This window comes from Canis lupus, chromosome 7 (assembly GCF_011100685.1).
Source record: "Canis lupus familiaris isolate Mischka breed German Shepherd chromosome 7, alternate assembly UU_Cfam_GSD_1.0, whole genome shotgun sequence".
Classification (NCBI taxonomy): Eukaryota; Metazoa; Chordata; class Mammalia; order Carnivora; family Canidae; genus Canis; species Canis lupus.
In genome coordinates this window covers 74,202,943-74,221,894 of record NC_049228.1, presented here as the reverse complement: position 1 = coordinate 74,221,894, position 18,952 = coordinate 74,202,943, and the positions used below count along the sequence as shown (strand labels likewise).

The 18,952-nt window shown below is 40.3% G+C and overlaps 1 protein-coding gene across 7 annotated transcripts in view; it reads right to left on the bottom strand.

The window, feature by feature from the left end:
- Positions 1-18,952, bottom strand: part of PTPRM (protein tyrosine phosphatase receptor type M) — a 778,989-nt gene that overhangs the window by 452,545 nt on the left and 307,492 nt on the right. For all 7 annotated transcript variants that reach the window (XM_038543828.1, XM_038543830.1, XM_038543829.1 and 4 more), the window contains exon 4: positions 2,369-2,447. In XM_038543828.1, coding sequence (XP_038399756.1) covers positions 2,369-2,447 — 79 coding nt within the window. The remainder of the gene's footprint in view (positions 1-2,368; positions 2,448-18,952) is intronic.

The following is an 18,952-nucleotide window of genomic DNA, read 5'->3' as shown; positions in this document are numbered from 1 at the left end:
AAGGTTGCTCTGAGTAAAAGGGGGTGCTCAGCACATAGTATGCATGCATCATTATTCTATTTCCTTTAACCTCCTGGTAAGGTAAATCTGAGGCGGGATCATTTATGTACATTAGAAGATCCCATGGCATTTTTCCAAGCCCAAGGCTATTACTCTGAGAATATGGCCAAGTTCCAACTCAGGTAATTATATTCCACTTCCTAAATTTGCCCTGCTGTTCCAATTAGGTACAGTGTTGTTCGTTTTCCTGCCTTTCCAGAAAAAAAAAAAAAGAGGAGAAAATCTTCTTGAACCCACTAGTCTTGCTGACAGAAGAAAGGCAAATGCAATGTGTTATAGAAGTAATGTCTGCCTCAGTAAGGAACAAGATATTGTGGCATTTCAACTTTGGTGTTGTGGCAAGCTCTGAGCATCAGATAAAGATCTCAGAGAGAGCAAAATCCCTCTGGAAGGAATCAGACGACTGTGCCATGATACCCTCATCAGGTTAACAACCACTAAGGGCTCTCGGTAACTACCACAGGGAATGAGCTCATGATCTCTTCAATCCAGGCAATAAAAGCAGAGACACTTGTGCAAATGTTTGTGTCTCTAATATCCACTGCAAATATAACCACTTTCTCAGGAATTTGGGTAGGGACCATTGGCAGAAATCCAGAAATGTATGAACCAGCCAGTCTCTCTTTAATGCTAGGGACCCTAAAAATAAAGCAGGCAGCCTTCCCTCACCTGGCCAAAGATTTAAAGTCTGACAATATCAATTTTGGGTAAGGTTATAGGGAAAATAAAACTCCCATGCATTGCTGGTGGGAATATAAACTGGTTCAGACACTTTTCATAGCAATTTGGCAGCATCTAGTAAAACTAAAAGTGTTTCTACCCTACATCCTAGCAAATCTGCTTCTAAGAATATACTCTACTGAGATTCTTGTACATCGCACCCAGAGGCACTAGCACAAACAACTGGGAGAAAAAAAAATGTTCATGGAAGAATAGAAAAATAAAGTATAGTACATTCATATGATAGAATATTATGGATTGACCTAAAACACATAATGCTAAGTAGAGAAAAGAAAATACAGAGTAATTTATACTGCTGGATACTATTCATTAGAACTTACAAAAGGCAAATACTATTTTTGTACTTTTTACGAACCACATAGTGATTATGGGAAGAAGCACACCTACATGTATGCACACATGCATGCACACACAGATGTTTGCCACATTTTGCTTGCTCAGATCTCAAAGCACTATTCTGTGGTCGGGAAATTCCCCATTGTATGTTTTTTGGTAAAAGTCTTGCCTGACTCCCAGGATAGAAGGAGAAAAAGCCACAGTGGGCTTTCCTAGATAACTTTGATTGCTAGCAAGGGAATCAAGCACACAATCTAACTTGCCAATCCCTGACAATCCCACTTGGGTCTTGAGCCTAAGCCTGAGGAAGCAAAGGTGCAGAGACAGTGACAAAAGTTCAGGCAGGTGGCAGGGGTCAGGTGGCCAAAGAGCAGGATGCAGCACTCGTGCTCCTGAGGATGGCCTCTCAGGCATAGCAGTCACCACGGTCCTGACTGTAGAGCCTCCCTCTGGGTTCCCACCCATTCCTAGGGCTTAGATCACCAATGTTCCCCATGATTCTATCTGCCACCAATCCCCTTTCTATACAAAGCTTTTCTCTTTAACTCTGCTACGTCTGTTTCTGCTATTTGTACAATATGAGTCTTACACATACAGGGGGCAGCAGCAACCTCACTCCTATGGTGGCCCCAAGGGAGGTAGGGGAGGAAACAGGACTGGCTAGGTGCAATATTTTATTTTGTTTTAAGGACAATGGTTCTGGTACAAATATGACAGCCTGTTAATAGCTGTTTATACCAAGTAATAAAAAGAAAAGTGTGTGTTTATCATCCATTGGCATTTTTCAAGTGTTAATTTTGAAAAGATGAAGATCAGGCCATTTCTGGGGCTCCCGAGTAGTTTAGGTAGATTTCTTGTGTTTGATAGATCCCAGGCCTGTTTGGGGCCATCTTGTTTGAAAGTATGTCAGTAATACACTGAACTTAGGGGCAAAATGCATAGATTCTCAATGTTTAACTTTGTGCTACTATTTAAAAGGGAAATCCACAGATCTTTGCAAGGATAGTTGACTACACCAAAGTAGCCCATTAGTCCTCATTCCTGATCTTCATTTTAGAGGCACTTGGTTACATACAATGAATGACACATAAATAGATGTTTTTGGACTTCTAAAGACTTACTGGGAAACTCTTTTAGCAGGACAACTTTTCCCTAGGCTTTAGCATCTTCTCTGTAACATAAATATACCCCCAACAATGGACCCAAATGGGTAAGAGTTGAGGCAACTTACTGCATGGATGTCCTAACACCTTCACTTCATCAATAGCGAGGTAGCCTTGATGTCCAGAAGTTATCACTTCAAAAATCACCTGGAAAATTAAGAAAGATTTATAATATTCACTCATTTTGTCAGAGTTTTATCAAATGTCTCCTATATAGAAAACACTTGGTTCATTCATTTATTCATTTATTCATTCATTCGTGTTTCCACAAACATTAATGGAGAGCCTAGAATCTGCCAGTTAATGTTTCAGGTTCTATGACAAAGATAAAAAAGATCCCAAGCCAGTTTTCAGGGAAGTTATTGGGAAGGGATAGGTCAGACAACATCCTACCTCAAGACTCACCTGGTAAGGGGGTAATACCATGGTTAAGAGGTGATGTTTGGAAAACAGAGGCTAAAGTCATTTACTAGAGACAATGTTGAGATTTAAATTCCTTTAAGAAAATATATTTTCTGGTCAACTCCTTTGAAGGGATTCTATGACCATGCTGAACCATGTGGGACCCTGGGTTTTATACAACTCAAATTAAAAATAAAAAACAAAAAAACAAAAAAAACAAAACCCTACTATATAAGTGCTATGAAAAAAAAAAGTACGGGGTACTGGAAAAACATATACCAAAAGGATCTCCCATGAGGAGGTTGCATTTCTTCTAACAGCTGAATATGAAGGAAAGAGAATAAGGCTTCTTCTAGGGCATGTGCAAAGGCCCTGAGGTGGCCGTGGCTATGAAGAGGAGTACAGGGAGCTATTGCTATAAAAGTCAGCTGTGACCAGGTTAGAAGCTCCTCTTATAGGGCAGAAAGCTCCAGGGAAGACACTATATTAGTAACATAAAGATGCTATGGCTGCTGAAATTCAGATGGCAGAGGTATGAATTAAGAGGACAATGATATAAAAATCTCTACAGTGGTAAAATCAGGAATTCTTTGGCAACTGCTTGATCATGGGAAAAGTAAGGCAAGAAAAGAAGGGCAACATACTCTGAAGTTCTCAGAATGAACATTTGAGATTGTAGAGCCACTTCAGAGAAATTGAGGTTACAGGAGGAAAAAGAACCAGTAAGAAATTATCAATGTTCTTAACATGATTGTCTAAAATTGTCTATCAGGCTATTATTAAAAAGGTTCACATACATGACTTTACTCTCCATTTACACATGCCTGCCTCACCGAGGAGACTTTGGCTTATGCAATGCAAATTTGCTAAGTCTTAAAACAACCCAGCAACTGCACTCTCAGAGAAATGAAATTTTTCATTCATATAAAAACCTATACACAAATGAGAAGCTAGATTTACAGGAGGCAAAACCTGGAAACAGCCCAGGTGTCATTCAATGGTAAATGATAAAAAAAGACTATGATATATCCATAGCACAGAATACCACTCACCAATACCAAGGAAGTAACTATTGATATACCCAACGATTTGGATGATCTCCAAAGAATTATGCTGAGTGAAAAAGCCAACCATAAAGATTACATACAATAGGATTCCATTTATATAACATTGCATAAAGTCAAAATTTTTGAAGGGAGGACAGATTAGTGGTTGCCAGGGCTTAAGGATGGAGGGAGAATGGATGAGAGGGTTGGTTACAAAAGGACAGCACAAGTGAATAATCCTTATGATGTTGGAACTTTTAAGGTTTTCTCTATAATAGTGGATGCACAAATCTCCTCAGGTAATAAAATTGGATAGCTCGTAGCAGCTTTATTTGCAACAGCTAAAACATGAAAGCCACCAAGCATCCATTGATGGATACAATGGAATATCACTCAGTCTTAAAAAGGAAGGAAATTCCAACACATGCTATGATATGGAGAAACCTGGAGGACATTATGATGGGTGAATGAAGTCAGCCACAGAAGGGCAAATACTGCGTGACCCCATGGATGAGTTACCTGGAACAATCAAATCCAGAGAGATAGAAAGTAGACTGATAGTTGCCAGGGGCTGGGGGAGGAGGAATGGAAAGTTACTCTTTTATAAATGCAGAGTTTCAGTTGTACAAGATGAAAAGAGTTCTGGAGATGGATGCTGGTGATAGTTGCACAACATTAAAGAGGTATTTAATGCCACTGTGCTGTATACTTAAACATGTTTAAGATGATCAATTTTATGGTATTTGTATTTTTACTATAGCAAAAAAAGTAAAAAAAAATGTACAGAATTAAATATACACACAGGCATGCACAAGTTCAAGTAAAAGGGGACATCTGGAGAAGCTCTGTAGAGTTCAACCATGTCAGCCTCCTAGTTGTAATGTTATACTTTCAGTTTGTAAAATATTACCATTGGAGGAAACGGAGAACTATGTACACAGGAATCTGTATTACTTCTTACTGCTGCATCTGACTCTACACTATCTCCACAAAAATTTCAACTTAAAAATGTAACTAGGGAGTACAATTTACTAAGCACATAGTATGGTCCACTCACCAGGCAGATATCACTCCATTATCTTACTTGTCAGTTCATGCAAAAATTCTTCAAGGATTAATATTTCAAAAACAAAGACATTAAGATACAAAATAATTGTTAAAGACCCAGTCTTTCCAATTCTGTTTTCGCTACTACACATTGCCTGAACAAACACTTCAACCCTAGGACTACATTATTGATGTGTGTGCAATGGATGTAAAAATGGAGAAAGCAATCAGAAGAGCCCAAAACGGAAAAGCTCAGGGGGCTCCCTAGATAAGAAGTCATCCCAGAAAGAGCTGCTAGACTAGATGACACTGCATCATAATGCCACTACACTGAAACACAAAACACACAGGGGACAGGAGAGGCCCAACGCAGAACAGAAATGAAATAACATTTTGTCCTGTTTATAAGCAACAATTTTGTTCACCGATGACACTGCGAAAGGAAGAGATGCATGCATATTATTACAATGGAATCTTGCATATTTAGCTTTCTACCGAAGTCTAGAAGAGGACAGTTGGGACAACAAAAAGCAGATGAACACGGAGAACAAGTAGAGGAAAGAGCCCTCCAGACACCCTCAAATCTGGGGCCCTGAGGTAAAGTCACATCCTGCCTGGCAGGAGCCAGCAAGAGCAGGAAGTGCGGGAACCAGCCTGCTCTGGTCACGATGGCCACTGCACCACCAGCTAGCAGAGAGCTCCATGGCCCTGCTCATGAAAAGGGCATTTTGAGAGTCAAAACCAGAAATGTTCATCCATCCTTCTTTTCTCCCAGCTGACCCTCTCCTCCTTCTTCCCTCCTTCTTACACATTCATTCAATTCAAGTCTCCACCGAGTGTCCTCTTTATTCCAGGCAAGGTGATAAGTCCTGTGATAAGCCTCATGAACACAAGAGATGCAAAACTGTCCTTCTTGAACAAAGTAAATTTTTACTTTATCAACTACAAGGGTTGATGTTTCTTATAAAAATGGAATAATCCTTATTTTTAAAGAGAGATGTCAACTCTTAGAATATACTGTACATATAAAACATATTCCTGTGGATCTATTTTTGAAGCCAACATATGTAAATTTAACACACTGTATTTCATTTAAACCAATAAAGGACCGTGGTCCTATGAAAGAACAGGAGAGAAAGAAAGGAGGGGAAGAAATTAGAGACCTAGAGAAGTCACCTTAAAACCTCTGAACCTCTTTTGTCATTCATCACATTAACCTTAAAAGCTTTACACTCAAAGCTTCTGAGTCTTATTGTCCAAATATTTATAGGATACTTAGTGTAAGCTCTGAGAGGAATCCAAAAAATAGATAATTTTATGAAATTTAAGCTTTAGATCCACAAAAAAATAAGGAATACAATGAACAAACAGAAACAGACAATGGCCAAATAACAGGTGGGAACAATAAAGAGCTCACAGGACTGTGATCTTTCTTCACCACAGGACTGTCACCTCCTCCTTACCAAACCAACCAGGACACTTCAACACAGCCAATACAACCTTCAACCCAATTCTCAGCCTGCTCGTTAAACTCACAGATGCCCCAAAAAGGACCGACAAGTTTCTCTGCTGGACCAGAGGCAGTGAGAGTCAGCAGCAAGTCCATGCATCCCAGGTTCCCAGCAGAAAGACCTGCCAGTGAGGCCACAACAAAAGAATCAAACACAGGCTCATTTCTGAAACTTTATTTGCGCCTCTCAGTCTCCTAGCTGGGATACCAAGAAGCATCTGATTGCAAATACACCAAGAAAACAATGGACCTTTCAGTAATTAGAAATTTTGGAAAGGAAACTTCTAAAGCTTGGCAGGTTCCAGCACTGATTTCATTTAATTTCTCTAACTGCAGAGACAAAAAGGACAGAATAACCTTCATGGGTAAATTCATGTGCATACTGCGCACGCGCACACACACACACACACACACACACACACACACATTGATATACAATATACCAAGAAAAATTCTATATGACACATTTAGGTATTATACTGGAGAAGGTGGATTATGTGCTACAGGTTTGGAAGCAGTAACTTCCATGTTTCCTTCCAAAAACTGGAGCAAGTTTTTCAGATGACCATTTTCCACCTTTTATTTAGCAATTTCAGTAAAAGGGCTTCTGAGTACCAGTTTTATTAGCTACTTCATCAAGTGTATTATTTAGTATATAAATGTTTCAGCACATATCACAATTATAAAGCAGGTCTGATTTATACTGACAAGTTTGCTATTTTGAAATAAATACGATTAAATGAAGATAACCTGAATTTAGGTGCTATAAAAGCACCTCTGACTGGCTACTCACTTGGTTTGAACATCTGACCAGGAAGAGCTTCACCCTGTTGCTTCTAACAAACACGAGGGTTAAGACATGCCACTGAAACCATCAGGCTGGTTTTAAACAGGTTTCTTAAAAACAGATTTTAGAATCCCATAAAAAGGTTTCCTTGCCTTGAATTCTTGTTATCTGCTAAGTTTTCCATTTTGTACTTTTTCCTAGCCAGTGCCCTTAACCAAGAAAGCTTCAAAAGCAAAAATATTTTTGTCAAATAAGAAACCGCTCTATTCAAAGTACAGGTATTGCTCTAGTGAAGTAAAACAACTGTATGCAGAACCCAGTGGGGGTCCCTGGGATGTCTGAAAATGCCAGAATCCAGGGCCAAAAAGATTGAGGTCAGAAGAAAGAAGCTATAACACAAGAAAGCCAGTGGCATCACCAGAAAAGGAAAAAGAAATGTGAAACAAGCTGACTTACAAATGTGCCCATGCTTACTTTTATCAAATAGGACAGAATGCACTGAAGTCTAGATTAGAAGTGAGCTTTGGGTCTCTTTAAGAAATGCATCAAGTCTTTTCTTTTTGGAAAATTCAAAAATTTAAAAACCACTTATATATTACATCCATCTATGCCTCAGGTATATTTTAGTTATATTATATAATTTTCCCCAGTCAACCATATGAGGTGAGTGAGTAAATTCCCTTTTAGGGAATGAGTAGGCTGACTCAGAAAGTAATTAGGTAATTTTTCTGAGATCACACAATTAGTACATTGCAGAGTCAGGGTATAATTCTGGGTCTATTTTACTTTTAAGTCTGGACTCTATATCATGAAACTACTTTAACTAGTAGGCATGAGAGACTACATATATGTAGAATATATGTACATATACCCGACCTCTATATATATACATGCATATCTATCTATACACACAGACACATAAATATATAATACACAACCATGCATGCACACACATATACAAATATATATCCTTGAATTCATACACACACACACACACACACAAGTTCTAAGATTTTTTACTTCTAGATTTAAGTAAGGAATGTAGTAATCATCTACTTGACCTAGAAATGTAGATGCGAGAAACAGTTATATGACATAGTTTTAACAACATCAATTCTAAGACAAGGGTCAGCAAACTATAGTCAACAGACCAAATCTGCCCCAACCTCGGTTTTTGTGTTACCCATAAAGTAAGGATGGGTTTTATAATTTTCAGTAGTGGCAGAAAGTCAAAAGAAGAACCCTATTTAGCAATATATGAGAATTATACAAAACTGAAATTTCAATGTCCACAAATAAAGTTCTATCATAACACAGTGATTCTCGTTCAACTGTATATTGTCTAGGGCAGCTTTGCACAAGAACAGTAGAGCTGCGTAGATGTCACAGAGACCATCTGGCCCACAAAGCCTGAAATAATTATGACTACCTGGCTTCCAGATTTAAGAGAAAACTTTCCTGTTTGGCTCCCCAACAACTGCCATTACTCTGGATAACAAGAAAGCATATATCAAGAGCAACTGTTTGTCACAGCCAAATACAACATGCCCTGCACTCCCTATGGGAGCCTCACATTCCAGCAACAGCAGGGAGGAACCCTCCCCTGGCTTGACTTGCTTCAAGTGTCCCACTTGGGTACTGTTTACAATAAATACCCTTAAGCTTGTAGTATCATTACCATTTTTTAAAAGATTTTATTTATTCATGAGAGACCCAGAGAGAGAGACAGAGACAGAGGGAGAGGCAGGCTCCTTGCTGGGAGTCTGATTTGGGACTTGATCCCAGGGCCCCCGGGATTATGACCTGAGCCAAAGGCAGACGCTCAACCACTGAGCCACCCAGGTGCCCCTCATTACCATTTTTTTAAAAAGCATAATTGGAATATACCAAAATAATACCATAGAAACTAATTACTTCATAGACATCAAAACACTGTATAAAAATTATATCAAACTAGGGCAGCCCCGGTGGCACAGCGGTTTAGCACCGCCTGCAGCCCGGGGTGTGATCCTGGAGACCCGGGATGGAGTCCCACGTCGGGCTCCCTGCATGGAGCCTGCTTCTCCCTCTGCCTATGTCTCTGCCTCTCTCTCTCTCTGAATGAATAAATAAATAAATCTTTTTAAAAAAGTATATCAAATTAAAAATAAAATAAAACCAAACTCATTGGGGCACCTGGGTGGCTCAGCGGTTGAGTGTCTGCCTTTGGCTCAGGTCATGATCCCAGGGTCCCGGGATCGAGTCCCACATCGGGCTCCCTGCATGGAGCCTGCTTCTCCCTCTGCCTGGGTCTCTGCCTCTCGCTCTGTGTCTCTCGTGAATGAATAAAATTTTTTAAAAAACTTATTTAGCAGTCAAATCTTCTACAAAGAAACTGAACTCTTGAGAATGTATAACACTTTATTTATTTATTTATTTATTTATTTATTTATTTATTTATTTATTTATATTATTATTACTATTTTTTGTATAACACTTTAATATTAAATCCCGATCCCCCAGCTATGGGATTCTACACAATGTTCTTTGGCAGGAGCTAGATTTCAGTGAAATATCTTTGTTTGTATTTACTGAGACACATGACTTTGGAGTGGTTTAAGTGGTTAAACCACTAACCACTAACCATTAAACCTGCACATCCCAGCTGAGGTCAGTGAAGGCAAAGCTCTGTCTTTTGATTCAGTTCTCATACCATAAACAAGGGTCCTTATCCCAGTCTGTTCAGTAATGCATTTTTCCTATTTCTGTGCCTTTTATTGGTGATGCCGCTACTTATAATGGCGCTCAACCACAGTCCTGAGGTGTTGTCTAGCATCCCAAAGCACAAGAAGGCTGCAATGTGCCTTATGGGGAAAATACATGTGTTGGGGAAAATATGTGTGTTTGGGAAGTTTCATTCAGGCCTAGGCTATCATGCTGTTGGTTGAGTTTAACATTAAAAATCAACAGTGTCCATCAAGGAAGGGGTCTGTCACAGAAAGACTCATAAAAAAAGGTTACATGCGTTGCTCAGCTGATGAAGATGTTGAGACCACCCCTTACAGGACTCATCCCTTACATCCCCCAGAAGCAACAGTTCAGTGTTCAGCACTCACTGTGACTTCATGGAGCATAACAAGCATGAATGAAGATCAACTCCATTCGTGTGCCTGGATTCACACTGAGTCCCCATTTCTATCAAAGTACTCAGGCCCAGGAAGGATGCAAAACTCATTTTTACTGATGGTTCCTGGATATTATTTGTTGTCATGGGATGTAAAGGAATGTAGAATAAAGAGAATCAATATTCACTCAATATGTCAACAAATAACATCTCAGGAGATAAGATGTCAGATCCCCACAGAGTGTAGAGACTTGAGGAACAGCCATTGGCTCTGAGGTGACAAAGAAGCGGTTAAACCACTAACTAGAGCTCTTTCGTTTGCTTGTGAAAAGCCTTCTGGAGGTTGGCCTGTGAGGGGCTTGACATCAGGCTATCCTTCAGAAGCCTGCCAAATAGGAGATGAAAGCAGTTTAACACTGCAGCATCCCTGATCCTTCCTGCTTCAGTGAAGGGCAAAATTAGATTTCCACGCTGCCACTTTTCCTTGCTATGTGTGAGCAAAGAAAAGGGGTTTGCTTACCAACACAAACACTCACCACGGAAACTGTGTTGGTGGAAGTCATTTGTCAATTCCCTGGGACAAAGGGGATTAAATAGTATATATCTGCCCTCCCGCTCAAAATCTGGGAGATCCTTTCTGGCTTTGATTTAAATAAAAAGCAAAGGTGGACCATACTCATTCACAAAAGCATAGATAGTAAAAGAAAACTTTCTATAATGATAAAGAGTCAAAGCAAAACCACAACCTATGTGGCCGTAAAAAACCAGCAACAAAATGCTGAAATATTTGTTTATATGGACGTATTAACAGAGGAAAGTAAAAGCCCACCTTACCAAAGTTAAAGGTATTCAAAGGACAGCAAGATTCTCCTTGGAGTGAATTATTGGTGCCTCGTGATGGCTACTCATTTAAGTCATTCTTACATGATGACTTCACCTGCTTTTCAACCAATAAATACGACTTTCCTCACTTTTGTTTTTCCTTTCATGTTTAAAAAGAACTAGTATTCTTTTCAAATCTTTTCTAACAAGAGTTCAAACATTCACTCTTTAAGATGGGGTATGGAAGAAAATGAAGTTTGGGGGGAAAATAGGAAAGTCACAAAGGAAAGTGCAGATAAGCAAGAAGCCGCAGACCACAGCAAAGTCTGATATATTACCCCAGAATAAGTGCCTATCCTTGATCATCAAATAATAACTACAAGCTGAGAATGAAACTTAGAGATGTGGTAAGATTTTAACAATAAATGAATAAAAATAGTATCTTTGAAGATGAAAAACCATCTCATGAATTAATCCACTTCCCAAACGCAGCCCTAGGTCCACACTAACGTGACAGCCACGTGTGTCCCCATTGATTTCTCAAAACACACTGTTCATCTTCTTTAAGCAAAAACTGCAGAGGACAAGGACTTCCCGTAAAGGCAGCAGAGTAGGAGGACCCTAAGCTCACCTTGCCCCATGGGTACAGCTGGATAGCATCCCATCAGTGTCAATAACCCAGAAAACAATGGAAGACTGACAGGAGAGACTCTCCACAGCTGAATAGAAAGAAGATGCCACATTCAAGAGGTAGGAAGGGTGAGGGGGTGCTAAACACACCATCATCACGCTCTCCATGTGCAAGGTGCAATGTCTCCACCCCCGTAAAATTCTACATGTCCATCTTGCTGGGGGCAGGTGGATTGTTAAAGCTTGAGCATGCTAGCACACCCACCCCTCAGGCCCCGCTGCCAGCACCCAAGGGTTTTCCAAACTCTCCTCTCCTGAGTTATCTGCTTCTCCTGTGGCTAGTTTATCCAAGTTTGTTCAGAACAGTATAGGCAGACCCACTATGCTTCCCACCTGTCCAGTTTCCTGGGCATTTGCCAGGTGAGTGGGAGCAGTTGGCTGGGGCAGCCATGGGGGATTACCCATTCTTTCCCAAGTTGACGGCCATAAGAGGTGGGTAACTGTCTTTGGTGAGCCAGCCAGGAAGGCCGTGCTGCTTTGGTGAGTGATCATCTGCACCAGGTAGGAGCCTCAGCCCCTCCCAGTGGCTGGACTGATTTCTGAGGGGCAGGCAGGCCAGCTGCAGAGACTGCTTGCAAGGAAAGGTCTCTATCCTGCCCTTGCTGACCCAGCTTCCCCTTTATATGTGATTGGAAAACAGAAACAGATTTGGGAAGCACGGAGCTTCAGGTTTCTGGAGAAGTTATACCAGTGCTGACCAGATTCTCTGTTTTCTACTTTTGGGCTAAACCATCTAACACTTGGTACCCAAGTGAAACCACAGTTATATGACCAAGAATCCCAACTCTGTCTCACCAAGGATTTTGGCTTCCCTCTGCAGGAATCTGGAAGAGCACTCTGATTTGGTTTCTTTCATTTCCTTCTCATTCCTTTCTTCCCTTTCTGGGGTGGGAAAGAAAGGCTACTTCCATCCCCTCTGACAGTCCCCCTTGGGGTGCACTCTGGCAGCACCATCCACATACTGCTATAAGCCGATGACTAGATAAACAGTTTTTTACTGCAACATTGCTTGGCCCATCTACGTACTAGAATCAGAAGGAAAACAGGACTTGGAGTGAGTCAGTAAATTACCAAACTATCCTCCAATTAGAATTGTTTTGTCAAAGGTCTGGTCAATGAAATGAGATTCCATATGTTCAGCCTTCTATGCTGTTAGGTAGTAGACATTCAGCACATAAGGGCTCTAAGGTTGAGATGCAAAGAATGGCAGAGGTTAAAGTGTGTGAGGATAGCGGGCCTGCTGAGAGAAAGCCAGAGGTGAAAGTGTGTGAGGACAGAGGTCAAAGGAGGAAAACATGAGAAACTCAGCTTGTTAGAATCTTCAAACCCCCTGCCCTGGGAATTCCACTGGCCCCAAACATAGACATTCACAGAGCCGCATCTGCTCCAGTTTCTCCTCCTCCTAGCTATGCTCCCGGCAGGATTGGTCTCCCCTTTCAAGACCTGCCAGGACACCAAATGTGGTCAGGAGGCACCCGAATTTGGAACAGGGCATTTCCTTTGCAGCATTAACCTGTAGGGATGAATCCCCAGAGACAGCCTGCCAGATATTATTAGACATACAATCCTTTCTCTACCTCAGACCTTTTAGATTGGAAAAATTCAAACCATACTTTGTAGAGAGGATCCTCAGAAAATGTCTGAATTGTTCACAACTATTTTTGCCACCAAGAAGCCTCCTTAGGCAGAAATGCAGACTCTATTAAGTATGCTCCTGACAGTGAGCATCTCCTAGTAAGTGACCGATAAAGCCCATAAGAAGGCTTGGCATGTGTATGACAAAAATCAGGGTAATACTCCCTTACCAGCAGGGGCAATCCTGGTGGACAAACCTCATTAGGACACAAATGTTGCTGAAGAAATGGTTCATCTGAGCCACTGATGAGGGTGTATGTTAATGGGACTAAAGTGAGGGGTGCCAAAGCAAAAAAAGTCTTACTAAAGTAGAGGAAATTTAACAAAAATTAAATGATGATCTCTCCAAGTTTCTGGAGAGGATTTCTCAAGCCTATCAAAAATATGCCAACGAGGATCCTGAGGCTCTTGAAAATCTGAGAATGGTTAATTTGATCTTTATTGGACAAAGTCCCCTCCCACCCCTGATATAGAAAAGATGCTGAATAAGGTCAAGGGAGCAGCAGGTATGAACTCCTCTCAGTTGGTGCTCATTGCTTTAAAGGTATTCAATTTTAGGGAGGAAAAGTTTGTGAAACAAGCTCTCTATTTCTCATAGCCCACAGTTGACAAGAAAAATGGAGAAAATGAACCATACTTTGAAAAAGACCACCGCAGCCCTGGTGGCTCAGCGGTTTAGCGCCGCCTTCAACCCAGGGCCAGATTCCAGAGACCTGGGATCGAGTCCCACATCAGGCTCCCTGCATGGAGCCTGCTTCTCCCTCTCTCCCTCTGCCAGTGTCTCTGCCTCTCTCTCTCTCTCTCTCTCTCTCTCTCTCTCTCTCTCTCTCTCTCTCTCTCTCATGAATAAATAAATAAAATCTTTTAAAAAAAGAAAAAGACCATCACATGGGAATTGAGTCTCACATCTGACTCCCCAGGAGGAGCCTGCTTCTCTCTCTGGGTATGTCTCTGACTCTCTCTCTCTGTGTCTCTCATGAATAAATAAATAAAATCTTTGAAAAAGATCATCACAAAGTAGAGAAGCTCATTTAACATGGGATAGGGAACTGGTGCTCAGCCTTCTCCACATAAGGGTGGCATGTCAGAGTGGGCTCAGATGGAGCCCCTATGAAACTGTACATGAAGATCATGCCTGGCCTATTGTGTTTCACCTCCCCCAACCTAGATAGGACAGAAACAAAAATTAACATCATGTCAAACACTTGAAGCAAATATTAACCATTATTCATTAGTTTGCTTCCTGTAGGGTGGCCTCCTTGCTGGAAGAACCACTGCACCCATTTCAACCTGGGGATAGATCGTAGTAAAAACTTGGAAAGAACATGAACTTGATAAAAAATTAACTGAAATTGGATTGGACTTTATGATGTTCTATGAATCACTCATTCCTCCTTGAAATTAGACACAGGAAAGCTGTGAATACATCACACAAGAGTTAAACCAGTGCCCATAAGTAGAAAAGGAGGAGATAGAAGAGACCACCACACCCTCCTACTGGGAAAGTCACTCTAATTAGGACTTAAAATACATCTTTAAAAAAAGAATGCATAACAACTATGTTTATTCTGTGCTCTGCATAAATCATGTTTTCTTTCTCCCTAGGTTGGAAAGATAACACACTAGTTCGAGTAACTCGGGCTTTAGCCTCAACTATATGTGCTGTTGATTGTTGGATATGTCATCCAAAAAACAGTTGGTGTTGGACCATGGACACCCTTTGGTACACCCACTTTATAATACCCCAGAAGTTTCTGAAGCCAACTGCTTTCCAATTGTTAAGGCCCAGGCAACTACCTTCCAATTGTTAAGGCTCAGATGATATGTATAGGGTAAGAATAGCTAGATTTTCCCACAATGATCATGAGGCACCCCCGTCTTACTGTCCCACTAATTACTATCCTAAATCAGGTAATTTTCAAAACACAAAAAACATGCATATATTCCCCAAATAGATAGCACATAAAGCCAAAAAGGACCAGCTCCCTATGTGGAAACAACAGTCCATTTCTTTTCCAGCCATGGATGATATTCACAGCCAGGTTCAGCTGGGCAGAGGCTACCATTTAGTGGGCTTTTTGTCTTTGTGCTCTGACTGGGTTTGTCTTTATCTGAAAATTATATGGCATCCCCTGGGCTGTGGACTGCGTTACAAAATCTATCCCAACACAGCATCTCTCTCTCTCTCTCTCTCTTTTAAATTTATTCATGACACACACACACACACACACACACACACAGAGAGAGAGAGAGAGAGAGAGAGAGGCAGAGACATAGGCAGAGGGAGAAGCAGGCTTCATGCAGGGAGCCTGATGTGGGACTCGATCCCGGGTCTCCAGGATCAGGCCCTGGGCTGAAGGTGGTGCTAAACTGCTGAGCCACCCAGGCTGCCCCCAACACAGCATCTCTGATCACCTGGGTGACTGCCTTCGCCCTTCACCCTGCTCAAGAAACAAAGCATTGGGCCAGCTCCCTGCAGGTATTTACCAGACTAGATCATGACCTCTCTGTCCTAGGGAACATCCCTGATGGGAATGCATATTTCTTTGGTTATATGGTTGCCATGGGGGGGGGGGGGCAGGGGGCGGGGGTGGTTGCTGCACATCAACATGGGCTTCACAACTTGTCCTGAATTCTAATCAACGTGACTTATGGTCATAAATCATTAGATTCCCCTGCTAAAGTCATCCTGGTAACCATAGGGCTCTAGATTATATCCTAGCTGAGCAACGAGGAATTTGTATCATTGTTAATACATCTTGTTATGTCCATATTAATGTTTCTTCAAAGGTTGAAACAAGCATCAAGCAAATTAGATGGCAAAGTACATGGTTACAATAACCATGGGCCAAGCACATCCCTTTCTTGGATAGAATAGGGGAAGGAATCAGAGATTAGTTTTCATATTTATTTTCAAGGATTCCAACAGGTATAAAGTCTCTCCTCAAAGAAAACATCAAAATGGGCTTGACCATTCTACTCTCTTGTAGCAGGGCTCTCTATCTGGGATTTAGACTCACCCTGTGGCACACACCTAAGCTATATTCTTTCAATTCACATGCTTTAATGAGTCATAAATAATCAATATAGCAGCAGGTATATTCTTTCCACTTTGAAAAACCCCTTCATCTCTCTCCTATCCAGCAGGAAGTAGCCAAATTCAGAATGGCAGCCATACTCCCATAATAATAGAAGGAAATACTGACAGTGGAGCATAGTCAGCAAGCCTTCCTGCTCAGCCAGAGACTCCAACAGAAATAGACCTTTTAACTCATGCTCTAATTGTTCCTATTTTTTAATTTAAATTATTTTTTTATTCCAGTATAATTAACATACTTTGTTACATTTCTTTCAAGTATACAATAGAGTGATTCAAATATTCCATATATTACTCATGTTAATGTGCCTCTTAATCCTCTTTATCTATTTCACCCACCCACACCCACCCACTTCTCCTTTGGCAACCACCAGTTTGTTCTTTATAGTTAAGAGTCTGTTTTTTGCTTTGCCTCTTGTTTTCTTCATTTGAAGTAAATGAATTCAAATTCCACATGTGAGTGAAATCATATGGCATTTGCTTTTCTGACTGGTTTACTTCACTTAGCGATATACCCTCTTGATTCATCCATGTTGTTGCAAATGGCAAGATTTCATTCTTTTTAAAGACTGAGTAATATTCCATAGTGTATATCTATCACATCTTTATCCATTCATCAATCGATGAACACTTGGGTTGATTCCATATCTCGGCTGTTGTAAATAACACTGCAATAAATGTAGTGGTGCATATATCTTTATGAATTAGTTTTTTGTTTGCTTTCTTTGGATAAATACTGAATATCAGGGTAAATACCTGGTAGTAGAATTCTGATTTCATTGTAATTATTTTTTAATCTTTTGAGGAACCCCCATACTGTTTTCCACAGTGGCTATACCAATCTGCATTCCCACCAATAGCACCTGAATGTTCCTTTTTCTCCACATTTTCACCAACACTTGTTTCTTGTGTTTTTGATTTCAGCCATTCTGACAGGGGTAAGGTAATACATCATTGTGAGGTTGATTTGCATTTCCCTCATGACTAGTGATGTTGAGCATCTTTTCATGTGTCTATTGGCCATCTAGATGTCTTCTTTGGATAATGTCTGTTCATGTCTTCTGCTCATTTTTTAATCAGATTATTTGGCTTTTTGGTGTTGAGTTGTAGAAATTCTTTATTTATTTTGGATATTAACCTCTTATTGGATATATCATTTGCAAATATCTTCTCCCACTCAGTAGGTTGTCTTTTGGGGTTACTTTTATTGTTTCTTTTGCTGTGTAAAAACTTTTTATTTAGATGTAAACCCAGTAGTTTATTTTTTTTTTTTATTTCCCTTCTCTCAGGAAACATATCTACAACAATGTTGTTATGGCCAATGTCAGAGAAATTATTGCCTGTACTTTCTTTTTGAATTTTTATGGTTTCAGGTCTCACATTCAGGTCCTTAATCCATTTTGGGTTTATTTTTGTGTATAGTGTAAGAAAGTGGTCCAGTTTCATTCTTTTGTATGTAGCTGTCCAGTTTTCCCAACACTTTTTGTTGAAGAGACTGGTTTCTTTCCATTGCATATTCTTGTCTCCTTTCTCAAAGATTAATTAACCATATAACCATGGGTTTATTTCTGGGATTTCTATTCATTTCCATTGATCTGTGTCTGTTTTTGTGCCAGTACCATATTTTCATTACTACAACTTTGTAGCATAACTTGAGATTCAGAATTGTGATGCCTCCAGCTTTATTTTCTTTCTCAAGATTGCTTTGGCTGTTTGGGGTCTTCTGTGTATGGAAATTTGAATGGGCAAATTTTAGGATTATTTGTTCTAGTTCTGTGAAAAATGCTGTTGGTATTTTATTTTTATTTTTTTTTTTTATTATTATTTTTTTTTAAATTTTTATTTATTTATGATAGTCACAGAGAGAGAGAGAGAGAGAGGCAGAGACACAGGCAGAGGGAGAAGCAGGCTCCATGCACCGGGAGCCCGACGTGGGATTCGATCCCGGGTCTCCAGGATCGCGCCCTGGGCCAAAGGCAGGCGCCAAACCGCTGCGCCACCCAGGGATCCCTGTTGGTATTTTAATAGGGACTGCAATCAATCTGTAGATTGCTTTGGGTAATATGGACATTTTAACAGTATTTATTCTTCCAATCCATGAGCGTAGAATTCTATTCTCATTTTTTATTCTTTTTTCTTTCTCCTATGCAGCTTGATTGCTTTCCACTCCTCTTGTATCCCAGTTCACTGATCTATTCTTCTGCTTCCTTTAATCTACTATCTATTCCCTCTGGTGTATTTTTAATTTCAGTTTTGAGTTCATCTCTGGTTGTTGTTGTTGTTGTTTTTACATCTTCTATTTCTTTATTGAGGGTCTCACTGAGGTCTTCTTTTCTCAAGTCCAGTGTGTATCATTAAGATCATTACTTTAAATTCTTTATCTCTATTATCTCCGTTTCATTTAGTTGCCTTACTGTGATTTTGTCCTGTTCTTTCATCTGGGAGATAGTCCTCTGCTCCTCATTTTGTCTAACTCTTTGTCTGTTTCTATGTTTTAAGAAAGTCAGCTATGT